At 40.1% G+C, this 24,474-nt stretch overlaps 1 protein-coding gene across 1 annotated transcript; it reads right to left on the reverse strand.

The window, feature by feature from the left end:
* Positions 1–3,355: 3,355 nt before the first annotated feature.
* Positions 3,356–3,727, reverse strand: LOC138876125 (uncharacterized). The gene has a single exon (XM_070155024.1). It carries the CDS (start codon positions 3,725–3,727, stop codon positions 3,356–3,358), a length of 372 nt encoding a protein of 123 aa, XP_070011125.1.
* Between the last annotated feature and the right edge of the window lie 20,747 nt (positions 3,728–24,474).

Consider the following 24,474-nt stretch of genomic DNA (forward strand, 5'->3'; position numbering starts at 1 on the left):
AAAGAATATAAAAACTCTAGTATACTCTAACTAAATATTTAAAAACTAAACTATAAAGGCAATAAAAATTGGGTGGCCTCCCAACAAGCGCCTGATTTAATATCGTGGCATAACACAGGTCCTTTCTTACTCATCAACGAGTATTACTTTGGTCTTCTCACGATCAGTGATTCCTCCCCAATAGTGCTTGACTCTGTGTCCATTCACTAAAAATTTTCTTTCACCATCTAAAGTGTGCAACTCAATTGCACCATAAGGAGTGACTCTTACCACCTCAAATGGCCTGACCATCTTGATTTTAGCTTCCCAGGAAACAACTTGAGCCTAGAATTGAACAATAGTACCTGTTGGCCTGGTTCGAAGTGATGTGGCTCGATACGCTTGTCATGCCATCTTTCGTTTTCTTTTTGTAAAGCTTAGCATTTTCATAAGAGTGCAGCCTGAACTCATCTAACTCTTTCAACTGCAAGAGTCTCTTCTCGGTCCTGACTTCAAAGTCCATATTCAACTTTTTAATGGCCCAGTACGCATTGTGTTCCAGTTCAACATGAAAGTGACATGACTTCCCATGCACAAGATTATACAGAGACGCCCCAATTGGTGTTTTGTATGCAGTTCTATAGGCCCACAAGGCATCATTTAACTTTGCAGCCCAAATCCTTCTTATTCATACTCACTGTCTTCTCTAATATTTGCTTCATTTCTCTATTATACACCTCAGCTTGCCCACTTGTTTGCGGATCATATGCCGTGGCAACTCTATGGAGGACCCCGTATTTAGCTAGAAGGTTATTCAACAACCGATTGTAAAAATGTGTCCCTTCATCACTAATCAAAGCGTGTGGAGTCCCAAACCTCGAGAATATGTTCTTCTTCACAAAAGCAGCTACGATCTTGGCATCATTGGTTGGCAATGCGATCGCCTCTACCCATTTTGGCACGTAGTCAACTTCTAGCAAGATGTATTTGTTTCCTCTAGACAATAGGAACGGTCCCATAAAATCTATCCCCCACACATCAAAAATCTCGACCTCCAAGATGTTATTTAGCAGCATCTTGTGCCTCTTTGTGATTGTTCCCGTTCTTTGACACTGGTCACACTTCTTAATAAATTCATGGGCATCCTTGAATAATGTTGTCCAAAAGAACCTAGACTGTAATACCTTTGCAGTTGTCCTATCGCCTACATGATGGACCCCATAAGGCAATGCCTGGCAATCATACAACACTAATTACACCTCCTCATCAACTGATCAACACACTGTTTGTATAAGAATGGCTCATCCCAGTAGTAGAAGTTTACATCATATAGAAACCTCTTTCTAGCTTCAGATCCAATTTTAGAAGGAAGTGCCCCACTCACAAGATAATTCACATAGTCCGCATACCAGGGAGAGGGGGGGTCTTGGGTGATAGCAAGAAGTTGCTCATCAGGGAATGCCTCCTTAATTTGTCCACCCTCCTCAACATGCTCATGATTTTCCAACCTTGATAGATGGTCACTACTTGGTTTTCTGTGCCTCTCCGATCTCGTATTTCTACATCAAATTCCTGCAACAACAAAACCCAATGCATCAATCTAGCCTTGGATTCTTTTTTTATAAATAGATACCTAATTGCTGCATGATTGGTATGGACTATGACTTTTGTTCCCACCAAGTATGCCCAAAATTTCTCAAAGGCCCACACAACGGCCAACAACTCTTTTTCAATGGTGGTGTAATTCAGTTGTGCATCATTAAAAGTCTTACTCGCATAGTAGATGGAGTAAAACAACTTGTCCTTTCTCTGGCTTAGCACTACCTCAATAGCATGGTCACTTGCATCGCACATAAGTTCAAATGGTAAGGACCAATCTGGTGCCGCAATAATGGGGGCAACCACCAACTTCTTTTTGAGCTCTTCAAATGCCTTCAAGCAGGCTTCATCAAAATTGAAGGTTATATCCTTTTCAAGTAACCTGCACAAAAGAGTAGCAATTTTTGAAAAATCCTTAACAAAGCGTCTATAGAATCCCGCATGTCCCAAGAAGCTCCAGACACCCTTTACAAAAATGGGTGGAGGTAAATTTTCAACCGCCTCTCCCTTCCCCTTATCAACTTCAATGCCACTACTTGAGACTCTGTGGCCCAACACGATACCTTCTTACATTATAAAATGGCACCTTTTCCAATTTAACACTAGATTTGTTTCTTCACAGCGGGCCAACACCTTGCCTAAATTCTTCAAACAGTCATCATAAGAAAACCCAAAGACTGAAAAATCATCCATAAAGACTTCCACAAATTTTTCCACCAGATCAATAAAAATAGCCATCATACACCTCTAGAACGTGGCCGGTGCATTACAAAGACCAAATGGCATTCGCTTGAAAGCAAAAGTACCATAACGACAAGTAAAAGTGATCTTCTCTTGATCCTCTAGGCATATGACAATCTGGTTGTACCCCGAATAACCATCAAGGAAGCAATAATATTCATGACCCGCCAATCTATACAACATGTGGTCAATGAATGAAAGTGGGAAGTGGTCCTAGTAGGTTGCTTTATTGAGCCTTCGGTAGTTAATACAAACTCTCCACCCCGTCACGGTGCGAGTGGGAATAAGCTCATTTTTCTCATTCTCTACCACAATCATCTCCCATTTTTGGGCATACATTGCACTGGGCTTACCCAGTTGCTGTCAGAGATAGGAAAGATGATGCCTGCATTGAGCCACTTAATTACTTCCTTCTTCACGACCTCTTTCATAATGGGATTTAATCTCCTTTGTTGCTCAACACTGGGGTGGTGTCCATCTTCCAAAAAGATTTTATGCATGCAAAATGATGGACTAATTCCTTTGATGTCAGCAATTGTCCACCCAATAGCCTTTTTATACTGGCAAAGTACTCTGAGCAATTTTTCTTCTTGCACATCGGTCAAGATGGATAAGATATCACTGGAAATGTCTTAGAGTTCCCCAAATAAGCATAGTTCATATCCGCTGAAAGGAGCTTAAGCTCTATCTTTGGAGCTTCTTCAATAGATGGCTTAGGAGGGGTCAGGGTGACAAGCCAGTCTAACTCCTTAAATCTCCCAAACCCATGGACATACCTGCAAGACATGTCAAACACTTGCTCAATTTCTCCCATCCTCTCATCTTCACTGTCTTCTTCATACCCAATCAAAGCTCGTTCAAGAGGATCTATGAGGCTTATATATGGCACCAATGACGTCACATCACTTTTCACCACAGAAATCATGGATAACTCTTCATAGTGGACTGGAAATCTGAGTGCTTTATACATATTGAATACCTCCACTTGGTCACCCACTCTCATCGTCATATTTCCTTCATATACATCAATCATAACTCAGCTCGTGGCTAGGAATGGGTGCCCCAAAATAAATGGGACTTCCTGATCAGGCTCATAGTCCAAGATAATAAAATCAGTAGGGAATATGAAAGAACTCACTTGAACTAACACATCTTCAATTACACCTTCAGGATGAGCAAGAGAGTGATTAGCCAACTGTAAAATCACCATAGTTGGGCGCGGCTCACCCAACCCCAATTGTCTGAACACAGATAACAACATCAAATTGATGCTCGCTCTAAGATCACACAAAGCTCGCCCGACTGTGTGCTTACCAATCGAGATTTGGATAGTGAAACCATATGGATCCTTCAATTTATGAGGTAGCTTGCTTTGAATCCTTGAGCTACATTCTTCAATGAGTGCCATAGTCTCGAACTCTGTTAACCTCCTCTTATTTTCCACTATGTCCTTGATGTATTTGGTGTATTTGGGCACTTATTGCAGGATGTCTACATGTAGAATATTGATTTGCACCTGCTTCAAAATATCAAGAAACTTTTTATAAGCGGCATTATCCTTTACTTTCTGCAATCTCTGAGGGAATGGAGGTGGTGGCCTCAAAACTAATGATGGGGGTTGCTTAGCTACCACCTCTTTAGCTTGCTTCTCTAACTCCTTTGATTTTTCTGATTCTGCTTCTATGGTGGCCAGTTTCTGATGAAAGGTCACTTGCTTTCTCTTTTTCGACTGGACTTCTTCTATTTGTCTCCCATTCCTAAATGACAAAACATTAATATATGCCTTAGGATTAGCCTCAGTGTTATGTGGAAGAGCTCCAACTGGTCGAGTATTTTGGGCACTGGCAAGTTGCCCCATTTGTCGCTCTAAATTTTGAATCATTATTGCTTGAGCTTGTTGGTCAGCCATTAATTTCTTCATCATCTCCTCAACGTGACTCATTAAGTTTGTAGGTTGTTCAGCCTGAGGTGGTCTATATTGCTATTGAGGTGCTTGTGGCCTGTAGTGATTTTGAGCACCTTGGTTTCCACAGCAAGATAAGTTTAGGTGGTTTCTCCAATTAGGATTGTAAGTGTTCCCATACTGGTTTGTCTGACCCCTATTTGTATTACCCACAAAACAGACAGACTTTGGATTTTCTGGGCATAGGTCACTCGTGTGACCCTCTCCACATACTTCACAAAATATTTGAACCTGTTGCACTGGCTGGGCTTGTTGCTTGTTAATAACCAAGGTCATCTGATTGACTTGGTTGGCCAATGTGGCAATCTACGTTGATAATGCAGAGACGACATCTAACTCTAGAACCCCTGCATATTTTTGCACAGTTTGTCTGCCCATCTCTCCTTGCCAATCAGGATTGCTTTTGGAGAATTTGTTCAATAATGCATATATCGTATCGAAGCTTTTCTCCAACACTTGACCTCCCTGTCACGCCCTCTTTTTCCTCGCCGAGTTCAGGTTTCGACATTCATGGGGAACAACTCATTTCCTTTTGAGAGTTGGATATTTGAATTTGAAGAGTTGCCACCTAACGAATTTATGGTGCGTTAGGGCACCTAGAGCAAATAACTCATGAAAATCGGTTTGCATTACCAGAGATTGGGGTAAGGGCTCGAAATAACCTTGAGGAGAAAGTGTTAAGCACCCCTTGCGGTCCACAACGGTGGGTCCCGACCGAATTCAATTATGTGAATTAGTCATTTAACATATAGGCAGTCTAAGCACACATATGCAAATAAAGGAAGTTTAACAGATAGGCAATCTAAGCACACATATGTAAATAAGGTGAGGGAAGTCCTAAGTTTGTTAGCTTACAGGATCACATCTATACAATACCTGGTAAGCCTTTCTCAATTAGAGGGGTTACATGTGGCATTGGCGCACAAGTCATCATATCCTTTACTACCCAATTCCCCTCCCCTTGGTCATAGCCTAAAGCATTCTTTCAACCTTAATATGTATCCTATGCGTGCATTACCCGTCCCTTCCTTGTGGCCCTTGGGGTATTTAGGACCTCTAATTTAGGCAGTTCTAGACTATCCTAAGGTACTTAAAGGAGAAAAATCTAGGGACAACCAAAATAATTAGGACTATCAAGTAAAGAACAATTAAGGGGGCTCATATTTTACCTCCACAAATAGAACAAACAAATGCACGTCTCAGACAGCAGTGTTTTAGACATTTGAGGGAGTCCTAATGACAGGATATATAGGTGAACACAAATCAGAACATATGCAAAGCTTTATTAAAGCGGGAACTAATACCTAATCAGTTTGTCTACTGATTTTAGAGAGGTTGAATCTGGACAGTTAACAGAAGCACAATTTTTGTAGTTTACAGGATTTTTAATTGCCTACAGGCTTGCCTAGGCGTGTATCAATGACATCCTATGATATCTAGTCGTTATTCAGAAGTATAATGAAACAGTAAACAATTTCAAGCAGTTTAGGTCCTATAGGCATGCTCTCTAGGTGCAATGACTGGTTTTAAACAGTGGAAACTAAATGCAACAATTTTAAAGCCAGATTGGCATGCGGAGACTGATTTTAAAACCACAAACGTAGTGTAATGTAAGATAAATTTTACCCTATAGGCATGGTTTCTATATTGAACATGCTGAACCTATTTATCATGACCCCTAAGTGCAGGAATTGATTTTTAACCTATAGGCATGATATCTAAAAGTGCAAGGTTGATTTTTTAACCTATAAGCATGGTATCTAGAATGCATGCAAAACAATCAAAACAACACAATGATTTCCGATTGCAAAAGTTTGGTTTGAACCCTATAGACATGATCTCTATAATGCATACAAGTGATGAACATTACAATGTCCTATAGGTATGGTTTCTAGGAATGTAAACACTGATTTAAAATCCTATAGGCATGATATTTACCCATTTCCCAACAAAATGTGTATAATAATCCCTCCAAGTTTACTAATTTCCCCAAAAACTGTTTACAAAGTAAATAATATTACAAACCAAGTATAGAATGAATTACAAGAATGATAACAGTATACTATAGGAAGCCTGGATAGGCCCAAAGAAAAACCGAGGACCAGGCCTTTAAACAGTCTCAATTGCCATATTTCATAGTGCCAGGGAGGGTATCTTAGTGTGTCAAAGTTCCCAAGGGCCTCCAGGATCCAGGGCAGTGCTCACACCAAGGCCTCCTTAAAGGCTAAACAACTTCTGCAGTATGGAATAACCAGCCCCAGTGTGTTAAAGTTCAGAGGAGTCTCATGGACTCCATAGCAATGCTAACACTGGAGGGGCAGAAACCTAAGTATTCTAGGAATTGAAGTGATAGTGATTTGCAAGAATAGTTTTGAGGAAAAGAGCAGTTTAAGACTTTCAGGAAATTAGAAGTAACAGAATCATTCAGTTCCTGGAACCTAGGCAAAGGTTCCAGCCAGACAAGCAACATTCAGAAATAGTATTGCTTAAGCTTATTGGTTGTTACTAAGTGACCAAACAAAGAAGCAAGGCATGCTGAAAATCAAGCAGCCACATGTAAGGGGTAATAGGGATTAGGGAGCAAAGTATTCAGATAGGGGGTCATGCTTAGTAGGGGAGTGGACAAGACATAGATCTAATTTTAGACATAAGTAAACATGCAAACTTGCTGAAAGCAGAACACATAGTCCTAATTAGAAAACAGGAGTCAGCATGCTATTGTGGTAAACACATGTATTGGCCAGGAGCGGACATAAATACATAGATTGAACATTAAAAGACATGTTAGGAAACATATAGTCAGACATGCTATTGAATATATAGTTTGGACAGAAGTAGCCACATAGATTGGACAGAAACAGTCATGCTAGCAAGTACATGGATTAAACAGGGGTAAGCATGCATGCAAACACATGGATTTAAACAAAAGTAAAAATGTTGATTAACACAAAAATTTAACAGAAGTAAACATGTTGATAAACACACAAATTAATTGAATGAAAATAGTAGAGGCATACAGTTAAGGAAGCAGAAACAAAAGGTAAAGTAGATAGGATTCAACAGCCTAGCCTTGACTTTCAGCGGCTAGTCAAGTAGTGATCACAAGTAGCAGAGAGAGAGATGAGAGGAAAGTTTTTGTGTGTGTGTGAACTATTGCTCGTGTCTAAGGTAGAATGAGAGTGCAAATATATATATATATATAATGAGAGTGCATATATATATAGGAGTCGAATAGTGTAGGTAAATAAGGCAAGGCAAATTGACATTGCAAAAATAAGGTAAGGAAGTAATCAAATAACCAATCAAGTTTGATTGGGGATAGGAAATTAGTGAATTATACCATAAATAACTCTAATTGAATTTTAAATAAGGCAAGAAGTAGGTTTAACAGTCAATTAGGGTTAGAACCCTTAAATCAAGTAATCAGTTTCACTAATCAGGTAACACGGGTAATTAGAGACCAATCAAAGGATCAATCAACCCATAGATAGACAAGAGATGTCAATTAAGAAATTCAGGATTAAGGAAAACAATCAGAGATCAGTAAATTAGTTTAGTAAACAAATGAAACCCTAGATAATTAGGCTAATCATTCAATTATTCAAACAATAACGGACAAGAGGTTGAAATCAAACACTGAATAGTCAAACAATTGGACCAGAAACATAATCATGCGAGAAAGATCAAACGAAACATAAAAACTTCAGAAAACCTTGTGGAAAAAATGGAAGTGGAAACCCCAGATAATTAGAAAGATACTTAGGGTTGATTAGTAGTAGGAAGATTAGAAGAACTTTAAAGAAATATCCATGGAAATAGAAAGCACTTCAAACATACAGAGATTCGAACAACAGAAATCAGAGAAATCAAAAACCTAAAATAGCGTAGTGCTAAAAATTGGTTAACAGTAGAAAAGTAAAAGAACCTTAAAGAACAACCATAGGAAATTGAAAACACTTCAAATATGCAGAGGATCGAACAACAGATAATAAAGAAATCAAACCAAAGATAACATGGTGCCAGAAATCGATTAATAGTGAAGAAACAAGAAACTCTTTAAAGAAAAATCGACGACGAACTCTGAAACTTTCCAGATCTACAGAGATCTGGATGGATTCGTGTTTGAAATGAGGGTTTTAAATAAAGAATGAAAGGGTAAAAAGAATCTAGTCTCAAACAAGAGATTTGAACTGTAAAAGCATCGAAATAGTAACACTCACAACCATAGACGGACTCTCAGAGAGTCTTGAACCAGATCTGGTTAGATCTCTTTGAGATCTTTCCAGGAAATCATAAGAACGAGCAACCAGGAGACGTAGAAAATTAGTAGGATCCTCACACGGCCATGAAAATCCATGGGTCGAGTGAGAATAGGAGGGAATAAAATTAGTTTTGGCTGGTGGCGGCTAGGGTTAGGTTTAGGTCTCAAAGAGACGAAGAGGATTAAGGATTCTAGGGCGGCCGTTTGTGAATCATGGCTAGGGTTTAGGGGGTCGTTTGATTAAAATGGTAAGAAATGATGGTGGTCGTTGATCTCTATGATCAATGGCTAGGATTTAGAGGATTTGGGGGCCGGATAGGATTTAACTGGGCTAGGGGTAGTTGGTTTGGGCCTGTTCTTAGTGGGTTAGGGATTTGGGCTGTTTAATTTTGGCTAGGTCCGAAAATAAAAATGGGTCATTTGTTAAATACTCATTTAATTGCTAAAATGATTTTTAAAAATAGTTAATAAATTATAAAAAATGACTTTCATGCCTAGAAAATATTTTAAAATAATTACTTAATATTTTAAAAATATAAAAGGCTATTTTCTGGTAAAATAATGTAATAATGCATGCATGGGCTATAATTGCAAAGTTATTGCAATTGTAACCCAAAATGTAAAATGTGGCTATTTGTGCAATAATTTGAGCCTAATATAAATAGCAATATTAAGTCGTGAAATTATTATAAAATCCTTTGTGATGTAATTTGTGCTTATTTATATAAATAAAATACTAGGATAAATTAATTAAAAATCCCCTAAAAATGTAGAGATTATGGAATAATGTCTGTCACACCTCCTTTTTCACTACACCTGCAAGGGCAGAAAGGAGTTTTTCCAATTAAAGGACAATCGGAACGGGATTTAATTATTGATTATTCAGAGTCGCCACTTGGGATATCAATGGTGTCCCAAGTCACCGGTTGAATCCCAAACCGAGGAAATTTATGACTCTGTTAACAGTCCGCGAACCAGAAATCCGAGTAAGGAATTCTGTTAACCCGGGAGAAGGTGTTAGGCATTTCCGGGCTCCGTGGTTCTAGCACGGTCGCTTAACTGTTGTATTTGATGTTATCTGATTTCAATACATGCTAGCTTATGTGCCTTTTATTTAATCTTGAACCGCTTTTATTATAATTATTTTTAAAAGAATTGCAACGTCGTGAAAATGTGTCTCAAACTATGTCCCAATCAATGCGCCCATGGTTGTCAACACACTTCGACTCCGTTGAGATTTGAATTTGGGTCGCATCGATGCGCACCCCAATTTGAGAGAATAATTTAATTAAATCGCGCCTAAAGAGTCTAACGTATTATTATTTCGGGAAGGCCGTGAAATTCGCTAAACGGCCCATCCCGAATTTCTAAAATATTTTGGTAAGCATTGAATGAGGGCCCCGCAATTTGTACATTTTATTCGGCGAGGCTCGTCTCAACATTTTTTATTTGAAGGTCAATCCTAAAGTGACTATGATTTTCTATTTTTGTTTTGTCTCTAAAAGATAAAAAAATCCTACTTACTTAATATTGTGGAGATCGGGCTTCAAATTCAAGTTCGGGTCCAAACAAAAGGGAGTACCTTTTAGCTTGGACCCGCTACCTAACTCAAGGCCCACAACTAGCCATTTAATTACTAATGAATCAATTGCCATTTCACCTTTGGGACTGAAAGGCCCACACCATATATTGTACGTCAGCCAAGGAATTTCGGCAACATAGGAAGGGGTTTTATATTAACCCAGGTCGAACGGACATGGAGATCGAGGGGTCGAACCCCCCAGCACTGGCGACCAAGATATTATTCGTCTATCTTTGCTCCGGAATTGGGCCTGAATGCCTTTAATTGGCCAACACTGGCCCAGTCCTTTAGTTCCAATTTACGTGAATCAAAATCCAATCAGTGTTAACAATGCAACGGAGATAGAGAAGCTGATGATTATTTTAAACTTGAGTGATGACATACTTTAAACAATCGTGCAATTTGATAAACGATTTACTACTCAACACTGGTCGTGAACCTAATTTCGTAATCATTCCTACATGCTAAAAATTCACACTATTCTAGTTACCTACTGATTTCAATATTATTTACACGAAACTAAACTACTTCATGAAATGACTAGGATCATTTTTGACTTAAAAAAAAAATCCCAACACTGCAGGTTAAAATGCAAGCAATCACTAATTACCAATTCCTATTAATTACAGATCCATGAAGGTCTCATCACAAGAACTCAACTCCAATTTACATGAATTATCCTATCACCCTGACAGGAAGCTAAATTCACTCAGTACTCTACAGCTAAAGCTTCACATGAAGAAAATTTATAGTCCATAAGCTACAGTTAATATCATATAACACAGTCCAATTCCAATCACGTTTAACTATACTAAGCAATTAACTAAATCATATTAAATCATACACATGAATACTTAAACATAACAGAAAAAGACTTATAACAGAAACTGCAGCTTCATTTCCCATCAGGAGAATTACATTGAGACAGACTTGAGGTGTGTACCTGGATTTGAGATTATAATGAAGGAAAAGAGTTAGTCGAAACAGGAGGGCTAACAGCAACAGTTTGAATTCAACAACCCAAAATTATACTAAGCTTGGACCCAAAATAAGTACATAATCCAGAGATGTGTTGAAATCAAACAAAACTACTCAAATTAACCCAGAATCGCTTGAATATCAACCAATGAACCTCAAAACTTCAGTAAGCAAATAGTAAACCAGGAAATGCAACTCAATATCTAGAAAGCTGGAATTATCCAATGGAACAATGATACCTTTTTGATTTTTTGAAAGTTTAAATTTTAAATTTCTACTTCAGATCTGGAAATTTTAATGGAGAGAATTTTTTGGGGAGCTAGATGGTTGAAGAGAAGCCCCCTTCTCTAAGTCATGAGAGTGCCAATTTATAGGCAACCCAAGAGTGAATAATCAGATTTTTGTTTTTTCTTTTTAGTCCTTCTTTATTTCAATTTTTACCCTTATTTTCTAACTTGACACACAAGTAAACCCCTAAGCTTACTGAATTATTCACTACAGTCCTATTCTAGAAGGCCCTAGGGTGTTCTTCTACCCCCCAAAATACCTACACTACCCTTACCCCTACCTTGAAATTACTATTCCTAAAGAAACTACCCTTTTCCATCTCTAAAATGCCCTTCCAATAGTCTAAAAATTGCAGACTGGAATCGATTGATCCCAATCCCTTACCCTGGCTAGAATTTAATTAAAGTTAGCCAAAACAAAAGATTTTGTTCAGCTATAACCAACCAGGTTCACCTCTAATGCAAAATATTCAAGTTGAATCATACTACCAATTAATCCTGATGCACACTCTACCAAGCCAATAATCACACGAAAGTAATCATCAACATGAGAATAGACTAAGCTAACAACTAATCACAGAATCATCAATCTATAAGCAAGAAACAGACAAAAGAGAAGAACAGAACAAAGGCCTGGAAAAATCAGAACAAGAATCCATACATGCATTGAATTAACATTAATACCACTGCATTCAACTAATAAATCCTATTATTCATGAATGACACTAAAGTACGATCAATAAACTACTAATCCAATTGACTAATTAAACTAACGATGATTCAGAGCCTAGGTCCTACTGTTAATTGAAACGGCTAAACTGATAAAGCATAGAAACACGAACTAATTTAACCTAATAAAATTAGACTAAAACAAGTAAAAATCAGAATTAACCATGGACAATTTCCACAATCGATCAAATAAAATAGAGAAGAAGAAGAGACTGTTAGGCTACACTGATGGAAATCAAGCTTAGAAAGTTGGAGAGAAACTCACCGACGGAGAGAAAACTCCGGTCAACCACTGCCGTTCGAATCTTTCCAGATTTTTGACACGCAACATCCCTAACCATGTGTTTTTACAAGAGAACACATGGTTAAGGATATTACGGTCCAAAATCACAAAGATTTGGGGTTAAGGTTTTTGGCCGGAAACTCTTAGATTTGAAATTCGAGCCGCTTCACCGAGATTCGAAGGAAGATGGTCATGGATTTGGGTTGAGGGAAGTCTGGGGATGGTGTAGTGTGATTTTGAGCCGGTTTGGACCAAGTTGTTATTTGGCCAGAAAACTTTCAACGGAGATTCGACGAGTTTCGGCCGGATTCGAGGGAAAGCAACGACAGGAATGGAAAAAGGGGAAAGAGAGGAGTTGACGGCGTTAATTGGGTGGTCGTTGGCGTAGTTAACGTTTACCGCCGGCGAGGATTACGACGGAGTGACAGGAGAGGTACGAGGAAGGCAACCCTGTCGTTAGGGTTATACGTATATTTGGACATTTATATTATAATGGGGAAGGGGATTCTTGGCCGTTGGATAGAAAAAATTGATGGTTGTGATTGATTCTAGAAACGACGTCGTTTGGACTTGTTAGGAACCAGACCGGGTTGGGGAATTTGGGCTGTGTTAGTTGAACGGTGTATGGCTTGGGATTGGGCCAAGCTGAGACCACAAAATTGGCCCAATTTCGGGCAGCCTTCTTTGTTTTATCATTTTTCTTTTTCTTTTATTTTCTTATTATTTCCTTTTGTTCTCCATTTTATACTTTTTTTTATATATTTTTTTTCCTAATTTTATAAACGTGCAAAAATTAAAATAGAGTCCTAATATTCCAAAGCTAAACTAATTAAATTCTAAAACTATCTAAACCTATTTTACGCCAAATTCACGACTAAAACGATTAAAATGCAAAAGTGAATTATTTTGTAATTTTTCATGTTTGGTTATAAAACAAACCAACCCCTAATTGATCCTAAAAGTATGAAATTATATCCTAAATACAAATGCATATTTTTGTATGAATTAACATGCACAAATAAAACACAACCAATATCAGAAAATGATACCAAAATGCACAAAAAATTATAAAAATAAAGAAAAATTATTTTGTTTGAATTTTTTGGAATTATTCATATATAGGGCAAAAATCACATGCTCACAGTTGCCCCTCTTTGCTTGGAAACACGAAGAGTTTTCGTGCAAAGATAAGTGAGCAAATACGAGCGATTTTTGCCCATTCAAATATTCCGTTGTGAAGCATTTTGAAAAGTTTTGACCGCACCCTGCTTCAGAGGTTGCCTACATATCCTGGGCTAAACAGGAATCAGGTCAATGTAGTTCGGGAGTGTCTGGTAGCTGGGACTACCAGGAGCTGTGATTTCACTGCGATTGCTGCTGCTACTACTTGCTGACCTTCCTTATTACACCAAAAATAAAAGAAGCTAGCCTAGGCTATAAGCTACAGATTACAAAATCCTATATAAATTCTTCAAACTTGTTCTTGTACTTCCTTGTTGTCTTGTGATCTTGTATTCTCTTGGTGAAATCCATTGTTGTTACTTCAAATTGCTAACTGAGATGTTGTGCCTTCTCTCCAAATTGCTGAACTTGAATAAACTTGAACTTGAATGTATTCCTCTGTTCTTCAGGCGGGCTCCTGACTGCTGAACTTTGAAATTGAATGTATTCCTCTATTATCCAGGCGGGCTCCTGACTTCATAGCTTGAATGTATTCCTCTGTTCTCCAGGCGGGCTCCTGACTTCAAAATAGACAAAGAAGTTGATTGAGAACTAAAATTCGAATTGTATTACCTCTGTTCTTCAGGCAGGCTCCTGATTGCTTAAAATTTGAATTGTATGTCTCTATTCTCTAGGCGGACTCCTGACTTCTGAACTTTGAAATTGAATGTCGCTGTTCTCCAGGCGGACTCCTGATTTCAAATTAGACAATAAATTGATTAATAACTAAAATTTGAATTGTATCACCTCTGTTCTTCAGGCAGGCTCCTGATTGCTTAAAATTTGAATTGTATGTCTCTATTCTCCAGGTGGACTCCTGACTTCTGAACTTTGAAATTGAATGTCGCTGTTCTCCAGGCGGACTCCTGATTGCCGAAATTTGAAATGCGTGTCTCTGTTCTCCAGGCGGACTCCTGACTTTTAAAATTTAAACTGTATGTCTCCGTTCTTCAGGCGGACTCCTGACATCAAACTTGAAAAGTATGTCTCTGTTCTCCAGTCGGACTCCTGACTTCAACAAAATAATCAACCAACGAAAATTTTTCTGCCCCAGTTTGGAAGCTGGGTGTATGGATGAGTGTTAAACTGAATCATATTATCACATATTACTAAGAATTGAAAGCTAAATCCTATTATCCAGGGAGGTCCTGACAACTCCTCATAATTATAAACCTAAGGTATTACTCTCACTACATCATGTTATCTACAAGGGTTTTAAACTACATCCTATTATCTAGGAAGGTCCTGACAACTTGAATTTTATCCTAGACATGCAAACTTCGCAACCAAATTATATTCCCCTATGTTATTCATGATTATCTTGTGTTTTTAATCCCACCATACTTTGTGGTCAAATCTGATTACTGCTTGCTTTCCCTTTATGGAGAATTCCTCCTGAACAACCAACTTTCTGCCCCTGTTTCAATCAAAGAAAATTCCGTTAGTTTAAAATGGTGGTTAGTTGATGGCATTCTTGCTGAAAAATCCTTCCCCTGCATTGCTTTGTGTTGACTGACTTCCACGCACTGACCCTGAACCGTTTTGACTTTCTGACCAACTTTTAAATTCCCCAACCTCTGGTGACCTAAATGTTTTACACCCATGCTGTTATTTCACTTTTCTGACCCTTTTGTTTGAACCTTTGCATTTCCCAATCATTCCACCGATGGAACTTCCACTAATTCCCTGTATTCCACTTGACATCATGTTGTTTTTGACATGCTCTGACCACGTTGTGCTTTACAATTTCGGAAGATGGTAGTGAGCCTTGAAATCCTTTCCCACTTGCTTTTGAACATAACTGACATTAGCACATTTAGACTAACAAAACCCCCAAAATAGAATGAAATGCAATGGTTTTACGGGTTGAGGATAAGAAGAATTCAAAACCGGATGACTACTAAAAATGAAGTAAAGAAAAGAAACTTATCTGACCGGAACAGCTGGCACCAATGGTCATGACATGCATTTCGGACTAATCGGCCCAACCGATCCAAGTAAACAACTCTCAATTGCCATACCTCATTGCCCAGAACTTCCATCAATTGTTTGAATTACCCAAACCTTAACCTTGTTTTCTTGCGGTACCACGAAACGGTTTCCATCAACAGACCTTTCTCAGTTTGCCATTTCTCAACTCACTTTTGCCTTGAGGTGACCGTGAAGGTTTTCACCACTAAGACTCTCTCATTTTATTTTCTCTAAGCTTCCGTCGCCTTACGGTGCCCGTGAGGGTTTTCACCCATAAGACTCTCATTTTTATCTTTTGTTCTTCTTGCTTGAACCAGAGTGTTGCCACTGCCATGACTTACCGCTACCTGCTCGACTTGGCATTTCTCAAAAATTGATCAGAAGGTCTTTCTTTGGACCGTAATGTAGGCTTTTGGATTGGGTTAGAAAGAAAGGTATAAAAGGCTCAAACAATTCAAATGAGTTCAAATTACAACTTTCGGAATCCAACATTTCACAACAATCACAACTTCTGCCCCAGTTTCTTGCTTGGGGATTTTTGAATTTTTATTTTGGTATGACTGAACCTCGGAGTAAGGCTGCCTACATACCCTTTCGGGATCAAGTCAAACGTAGTTCACTGTATCATAATTACCTTTGTTGTTGTGTATTTTTTCTTTCCTTTTCTTTCTTTTCTTCTTCTTTCCTTTCTTTTCTCCTCTTTTTCTCCTTTTATTTTCTTCTTTTTCTTTTCTTCTCTTTCTCTTTTCCTTCACTTTTCATTTTTTCTTTTTTCTTCATTTTTCCTTCTTTTTTCTTTTTTTTTTCTTTTCTTTCCTTTTCTTTTCTTTTTCCTTTTCTTTTCTTTTTTTTCTTTTATGTTCGGCACCTGTGTTCCTTGATAGTGCCATTGATTCCGAAAGAGGGGTATGAAAAATAAGTAAGGCTCAAAGGGGATGACAAGGGATAAAAGTGTTTGGATAGCAGGACAAAACGCCTTCGTCATTTCAATCTTTAAGATATGCCAAATACAAACAAATACCTTCTGAAATAAAGAAATCATACATAATATCTCTTGACCGCATCGGAATTGATGGTCATTTCTATACATTTCCCTTTTACATCTGTCAAATACAATGCACCGTTAAACAACACTCTGGTTACTACAAATGGTCCCTGCCAGTTTGGGGCAAATTTTCCTTTTGCTTTAGCCCAATGAGGCAAAATCCGCCTCAGTACTAACTGTCCGACTTCGAATTTCCTTGGACGCACTTTCTTGTTATATGCTCTTGCCATTCTTCGTTGGTACAGTTGACCATGACACACTGATGTCAATCTCTTCTCGTCAATCAAGCTCAACTGCTCAAGGCGGCTTTTCACCCATTCATCATCATCGATCTCAGCCTCCACAACGATTCGCAGAGATGGTATTTCCACCTCTACAGGTATTACTGCCTCGGTGCCATACACCAATGAATAAGGAGTCGCCCCCACCGAGGTACGAACGGTGGTGCGGTACCCTAACAATGCAAAAGGTAATTTCTCATGCCACTGTCTAGACCCTTCAACCATCTTCCGGAGTATTTTCTTTATATTCTTCTTGGCTGCTTCAACCACACCATTTGCCTTGGGACGGTATGGAGTAAAATGCCTATGGGTAATCTTAAACTGCTCTCATGTCTCCTTCATCAAATGACTATTAAGATTAGCCTCATTATCCGTGATGATTACCTTCGGAATCCCAAACCGACAGATGATATTTGAGTGCACGAAGTCGACCACATCTTTCTTAGTCACAGACTTGAACGTCTTAGCTTTCACCCATTTGGTAAAATAGTCTATAGCTACCAGAATAAACCTGTGCCCATTTGACGCTGCTGGATCAATTGGCCCAATAACATCCATGCCCCATGCAACAAAAGGCCATGGTGCGGACATCGTATGTAGTTCTGATGGTGGAGAATGAATCAAATCTCCATGCACTTGGCACTGATGACATTTACGCACAAAACTGATACAATCCCGCTCCATAGTGAGCCAATAATAACCTGCTCGGAGAATCTTTTTTGCTAGAACGTACCCACTCATATGCGGTCCACAAACTCCTGAATGTACCTTAGTCATGATAGATGTGGCCTGTCTTGCATCCATGCATCTCAACAACCCGAGGTCTGGAGTTCTTTTGTACAACACTCCTCCACTAAAGAAAAACCCGCTTGCCAATCGCCGAATCGTTCTTTTTTGATCACCGGTGGCCTGTACCGGATATACTCCTGTCCTGATGTACTCTTTGATATCATGGAACCACGGCTCGCCGTCGATTTCCTCTTCTATCATATTACAGTAAGCATGCTGGTCATGGACCTGAATCTGCAACGGATCAACATAAGCCTTATCTGGATGATGCAATATCGACGCCAAAGTATTCAAAGCGTCGGCAACCTCATTATGAATCCTTGGAATGTGCCTGAACTCTATAGCCTGAAACCGCTGACAAAGCTTATGCAGACATTGCCGGTACGGTATAAGCTTTAAATCCCGTGTTTCCCATTCTTCTTGAATTTGGTGTATTAGTAGGTCCGAGTCACCCATGACCAAGACTTCCCGTACACCCATATCTATAGCTAATCTCAATCCCAATATACATGCCTCATATTCTGCCATGTTGTTCGTACAGTAGAAACGAAGCCGAGCTGTAACAGGGTAATGCTGACCTGTTTCAGAAATAAGTACCACTCCTATTCCCACGCCTTTCATATTTGCAGCCCCATCAAAGAAAATTTTCCATCCCGGCTTCTCAACTTGTTCCAATTCATCAATGTGCATCACCTCTTCATCAGGGAAATAAGTTTTCAAAGGTTCATAATCTTCATCGGCGGGGTTCTCAGCTAAATGATCAGCTAATGCCTGCGCTTTTATTGCACTCCGTGTCACATAAATAATGTTGAACTCTGTAAGCAGGATCTGCCACCTTGCAAGCCTCCCCGTGGGCATAGACTTCTGAAAAATATACTTCAATGGGTCCAAGCGAGATATGAGGTAGGTGTTGTAGGATGACAAATAATGTTTCAACTTCTGTGCCACCCAAGTTAGGGCGCAACATGTCCTCTCCAGATGAGTATACTTAACCTCGTAAGATGTGAACTTCTTGCTGAGATAGTAGATAGCCTGCTCCTTTCTACCTGTAACATCATGCTGCCCCAGTACACAGCCGAATGAATTATCCAAAACCGTCAGATATAGAATCAAAGGCCTCCCTGGTTCTGGCGGGACCAACATGGGTGGGTTCGACAAATACCCCTTTATCTTATCAAAAGCCTCCTGACATTCATCAGTCCATTTGACCGCAACGTCTTTCTTCAACAATTTGAAAATCGGCTCACAAGTTGTCGTGAGCTGAGCAATGAACCTACTGATATAATTCAATCTTCCTAACAAACTCATCACCTCAGTTTTGTTTCTTGGAGGTGGCAATTCCTGAATAGCTTTGATCTTCGACGGGTCTAATTCAATACCCCGTCGGCTTACTATAAACCCCAACAACTTCCCAGATGGCACCCCGAAAGCACACTTTACAGGATTGAGCTTAAGATTGTACCTGTGAAGCCTTTGAAAGAACTTTCTCAAATCTCTGACATGGTCGGCCTGCTGTCTAGACTTCACGATCACATCATCCACGTACACCTCGATTTCCTTGTGTATCATATCATGGAATATTGTTGTCATGGCCCTCATATAAGTTGCCCCAGTGTTTTTAAAACCGAATGTCATGACCCGATAACAATATGTTCCCCACGGCGTGATGAATGCTGTCTTTTCTGCATCTTCCTCATCCATTAGAATTTGATGATAACCTACGTAATAATCCACAAAAGAACCAATATCATGTTTGGCACAATTGTCAATCAGTATATGGATGCTGGGCAGTGGGAAATTGTCTTTTGGACTCGCCTTGTTAAGATCTCGATAATCGACACACGCCTTGGTCTTGCCATCTTTCTTCGGCACAAGCACAACATTAGCTAACCAAGTGGGATACCATGTAACCCGAATGACCTTTGCCTCAAACTGCTTGGTAATCTCTTCTTTGATCTTCACACTTATGTCCGTTTTGAACTTTCTCAACTTCTGCTTGACAGGAGGGAGTGCCGGATTAGTGGGTAATTTATGAACCACTAAATCGGTGCTTAGTCCCAGCATATCATCATACGACCATGCAAAAACATCTTTGTACTCATGCAATACTTTAATTATCTCCTCCTTGAGTTGTGGCTCCAGATGAACACTTACTTTAGTTTCCCGCACATTGTCTTGGTCCCCTAGATTAACTGCTTCTGTGTCATTTAGGTTAGGTTTGGGTTTTTCTTCAAAGTGACTTAATTCTTTACTAATTTCCTCATAAGCCTCATCGTTGTTACGATCCACCCCATCATCACACTCGATTTCTTGTATTATTATTTTTGAGCTAGATTGGCTTTTAAAACTGGGCCGAAGATTCCTTATGCATGTCATATCATTGATATCAGCATAAAAAGAACTGTACAAAAAAATGGAAACAAAATTAGGAATGAAGAAAATTGCATTTCATTAAGTGTAAAGATAACAGGGTTTTAACTCATCCAAACGGACAGAATATAGCAACTGAATTACAAACCCTGGAATAATCCAGGTGACAAAAGGAAAACAAAACCCACTACCACGACTCTATCCGAATTGGAAGAGGAGTAGCTTTCCAATTGTTGATGTTAGCATGCGGTCCTATGTACTGTATATCTAGTCTGCTTGACCCTTCCCCGGCCTCAACCATATTCACTTTAGCAAATACCCTCTCGAACACCTTATCCAAGTTCCCCTCTGCACCAATCAGTGGACCCGACACCTTTGCCAATGACTGCTTCTTGCTACCCGACCTGACGACCTGGACAAGCATGGAATCAGTTTGGGAAGAACCCAAGCTTTCTTTTTCAATTTACGAGCCCTTTTAACATCTGCCGCTGTTGGTTTGAACCCCAGTCCGAAGGTGTCCAGAGTTTTGGGTAGAGAAACAGGTTGCACAATTCCCTGAAGCTCAGCCCCCAGACCTTTTTCTGGCACGAACCCATTACTCAGCATTTCTGATACTACCTTGACGGTCGCAGCTGCCACCCTGGGACATGGAATGCTTTTATCCTCGGGCACTCTATTCACCGGGACCGTGTCGAAGACCTGATAAACCCATGGTCCCTTATCATCTTCTGTTTCTATAAAGGGCACAATGGCATCATTCATGGCGCATGTGGGATCTTTCCCATATAACACGATTTCTTGTCTGTCCCACTCGAACTTGACCATTTGGTGCAGTGTGGAAGGCACTGCTTTGGCTGTGTGGATCCATGGTCGACCCAACAAAAGATTGTAGGAAACTGCAACATCCAACACCTGAAATTCCATAGTGAACTCGACTGGGCCAATAGTCAATTCGAGTATAATATCCCCCACTGTGTTTGTTCCCCCTCCGTCGAACCCTCAAACACAAATACTATTTTTGCGGATTCTATCATCATCAATCTTCAACTTGTTCAATGTGGACAACGTACAAATATTAGCACTTGACCCGTTATCGATCAACGCCCGAGTAACCATTGAATCTTCACACTTGACCATCAAGTAGAGAGCTTTATTGTGTTCTGTGCCTTTCACAGGCAATTCACATCAGAAAATGTTACCCTGTTTACCTCAAAGATTTTGTTGGCAATTGTCTCCAGATGGTTCACTGAAATTTTGTCGGGCACATGAGCTTCATTCAATATCTTCATCAAAGCTCGGCAATGCTCGTCAGAATGGATCAATAATGACAACAACGAGATCTGGGCCGGTGTTTTTCTCAATTGTTCAACAATGGAATAATCTTGCACTTTCATCTTTTCAGAAATTCTTCTGCCTCTTCTTCCGTCACAGCCTTTTTAACTAGCACCGGATTGTCTTTAGCGCCCCTAGCCTTTCTCAACTCTTCGGGAGCAAAACAACGTCCCGACCGAGTTAGTCCTTGTGCTTCACAACTCTCTTCCTCAATTTCCTTTCCTTTGTATGTCACCACTACCTTGTCATATTTCCACGGCACGGCTTTGCTATCAACCACGGGTAATTGGACTACCGACTTTATGATAACTGCTTCTATGTAGGCCCCTTTCACAACAACCACGGGTGCAGATGATGACCCCGATACCACTAACTTGACTGACTCTGGCTTTTTTGTAGCAACAAGTGGTCCTTTTCCCATTACCCACACTGGCTTATCTTTTATCGCTTTTAGCTGAACCGCTGGCCTCGCGCTAACTGTCTTTTATTTGACCTTGGCTTCCGTAGAACGGATCACCATGACCGTCTGCGAGGGGTTTTTAGGCTTTGTCCCCTTATATATCAGTTCGATCATATTGGCTTCATAATGCGCTAGTAACGGGTTTTGATTGATGTTTGGAGCCTCTAGAGCCTGTACTTTAATACGACGATTATCAATGAGTTCTTGTACCGCATTTTTCAATTTCCAACATTTTTCAGTGTCGTGCCCCGGCATCCCTGAGAAATACTCGCAGCTAACAGAATGGTCCAGGTTACTGGGAAGGGGGTTTGGTTCTTTGGACTCAATTGGGGTCAACATTCCCAACTGTTTCAATCTGTGGAAGAGAGTGGTGTAAGATTCTCCCAGCGGAGTAAATGTTTTTCTGTTTGGGGCCTTCTCACTTCTAAAAGCTTGGTTTGGGCGGAAGCTGGTTCTTGGTTTGTTTGTCTTGGGGGGTGGATAGGTGTTTTGTGGGGGTGGATGTGTGTTTTGGGGAGTCGGTGCACGCCATTGCGAGTGCACCAGAGGCTGAGTGTATGTCTGGGCGTGGTGGATAGAAAAGTGTGGTTCTAGTGGTGAATAGTAGTGTTGTGGTGGGCCATATGGGGTATATTGATAATTTGGGTGGTGGGGTCTGGGTTGATTGTAGTAGGGTGGAGGGTTATTGAGCCTGGACCATGTACTAGCTTCAATTGTGGCCACTTCTTCCTTCTTCTTCTTTCCGAGTACACCACCAGTACCGCTTTGGATGGCCTGGGTGGTTGCTTTCAATGCCGAGTAGCTCAAGATCTTGTTAGACTTCAATCCCTCTTCAATCATGGCTCCCATCTTTACCACTTCATTAAACGATTTTCCGACAGATGTCACTAGATGACCAAAATAGGTAGGCTCCAATGTTTGCAAGAAGTAATCTACCATCTCACTCTCCCTCATCGGAGGATCAACCCTTGCTGCTTGTTCCCTCCAGCGGAAACCAAACTCTCTAAAACTTTCCCCAGGCTTCTTTTCCAGCTTCAACAATGACAAACGATTGGGGACTATCTCAAGGTTATACTGAAAATGGCCAATGAATGCTTGTGCCAAATCATCCCATGTATACCATCGGCCGGGGTCCTGTCTCGTGTACCATTCCAGCGCGGACCCACTCAATCTTTGACCGAAATAGGCTATCAACAATTTGTCCTTCCCCCCAGCACCTCTCATCTTGCTACAAAAGCCACGCAGATGGGCTACTGGGTCACTGTGCCCCTCATACAAGTCAAACTTCGACATTTTAAACCCCGCAGGCAACTGAACATCAGGGAAAGGGCACAAATCTTTGTATGCAACGCTGACTTGGTTGCCTAAACCATGCATGCTCCTGAAGGATTGCTCCAGGCTTTTGACTTTACGAATCACTTCCTCCTGTTCTACATTCTTAATCGGTTTCTCAACTTCTCCCGGGATTTCAAAATGGGGAGTATAGGTATATGGCTCAGGCGCTCTGAAAGTGGGTTCAGGAGGGTAATATTGGGTGTCGTGAGCTTGGAATAACGGCTCACTGGACGATCTATGTAATGGGGCTGGGGGAGGTGCTGCAAAGACTGGAACCATGGGTAGGGGAGGGTTCTGTTTGGGTGGTGGAGCTGGAGGAGCATATGAAGTAGTACCATAGCCCTGGGTGTGATAGGGGAAAGCTGAAGATGTGTGGGGAATGGTGGGCTCCTGAGCCTGATCCAGAGGTGGGATGTAAGATGGATTAGCGGGGTATAGTGGTGCCGGATGTCCCTGAGACCATGCCCGATGCATTTCGACCATTTGTGCTTTTAGTTTCCTCATCTCTTCTTTCATAGCACCCACATATGTTACCTCAACTTCATTTGAAGGGTCTACGATGCTGATTTCCGAGTCCTGTCCTGTCATGTTTACTTTATCTTTTAACCGGGTGTTCTATGGGTGAGTCGCCAGAACTGCCAATCAACTAACCACCTGCCTGGACTCACACATTTAGACAACCACTTTGTTAGCGATTAAGTCTTAATAGATTTGACAATCGCACGTTGGCATGAATGCACTTATACAGTTAATCATTTCTATTATGCGTTTGCTCGGTTGCATGCGTCATCCAGGCACTTCTTTTTACCTTTCTTTAATTTTCTCACTCTATCCCTTTCTTGTGTCCGTTTCTTTCTTCTATTTCTTTCTCTTTTGTTTCCCACTCTTTTTTTTTCTTTTCTTTATCTTTTTGTTTTTCCGCTCTTCTCTTTCTTTCTCTTTATTTTTGCTCCCTTCTTTTTATCTCTCTCTCTTTCTTTGTTTCTTCTTTTTTTTTCCTTTTCCCGTTTTACGATTACGGTCGAATCCTATGGAGATTGCCTACGTATCGTGACCCCGCACAAATCAGACCAGCGTAGTTCGTGAAAATAAATGCAAAAATAAAGGGTGGAAATAAGAATTTTTTTGAAATTTTCAATTTTCATTACTAAAACGAACTATTACAAACTAAACACTTTTCGGAATGAAACTAACAGACGCAAATTAAAAGCAAACACAGACTCTAAGACTACAAACATACTTGACCTGAAAAGACAACGGACAGACAA

The sequence above is a fragment of the Nicotiana sylvestris genome, chromosome 8, assembly GCF_000393655.2.
Source record: "Nicotiana sylvestris chromosome 8, ASM39365v2, whole genome shotgun sequence".
Taxonomy (NCBI): Eukaryota; Viridiplantae; Streptophyta; class Magnoliopsida; order Solanales; family Solanaceae; genus Nicotiana; species Nicotiana sylvestris.

Coding starts and splice junctions, on each gene's coding strand:
- LOC138876125 (XM_070155024.1), bottom strand. CDS start 3,727: ATGGCACTCATTGAAGAATGTAGCTCAAGGATTCAAAGCAAGCTACCT.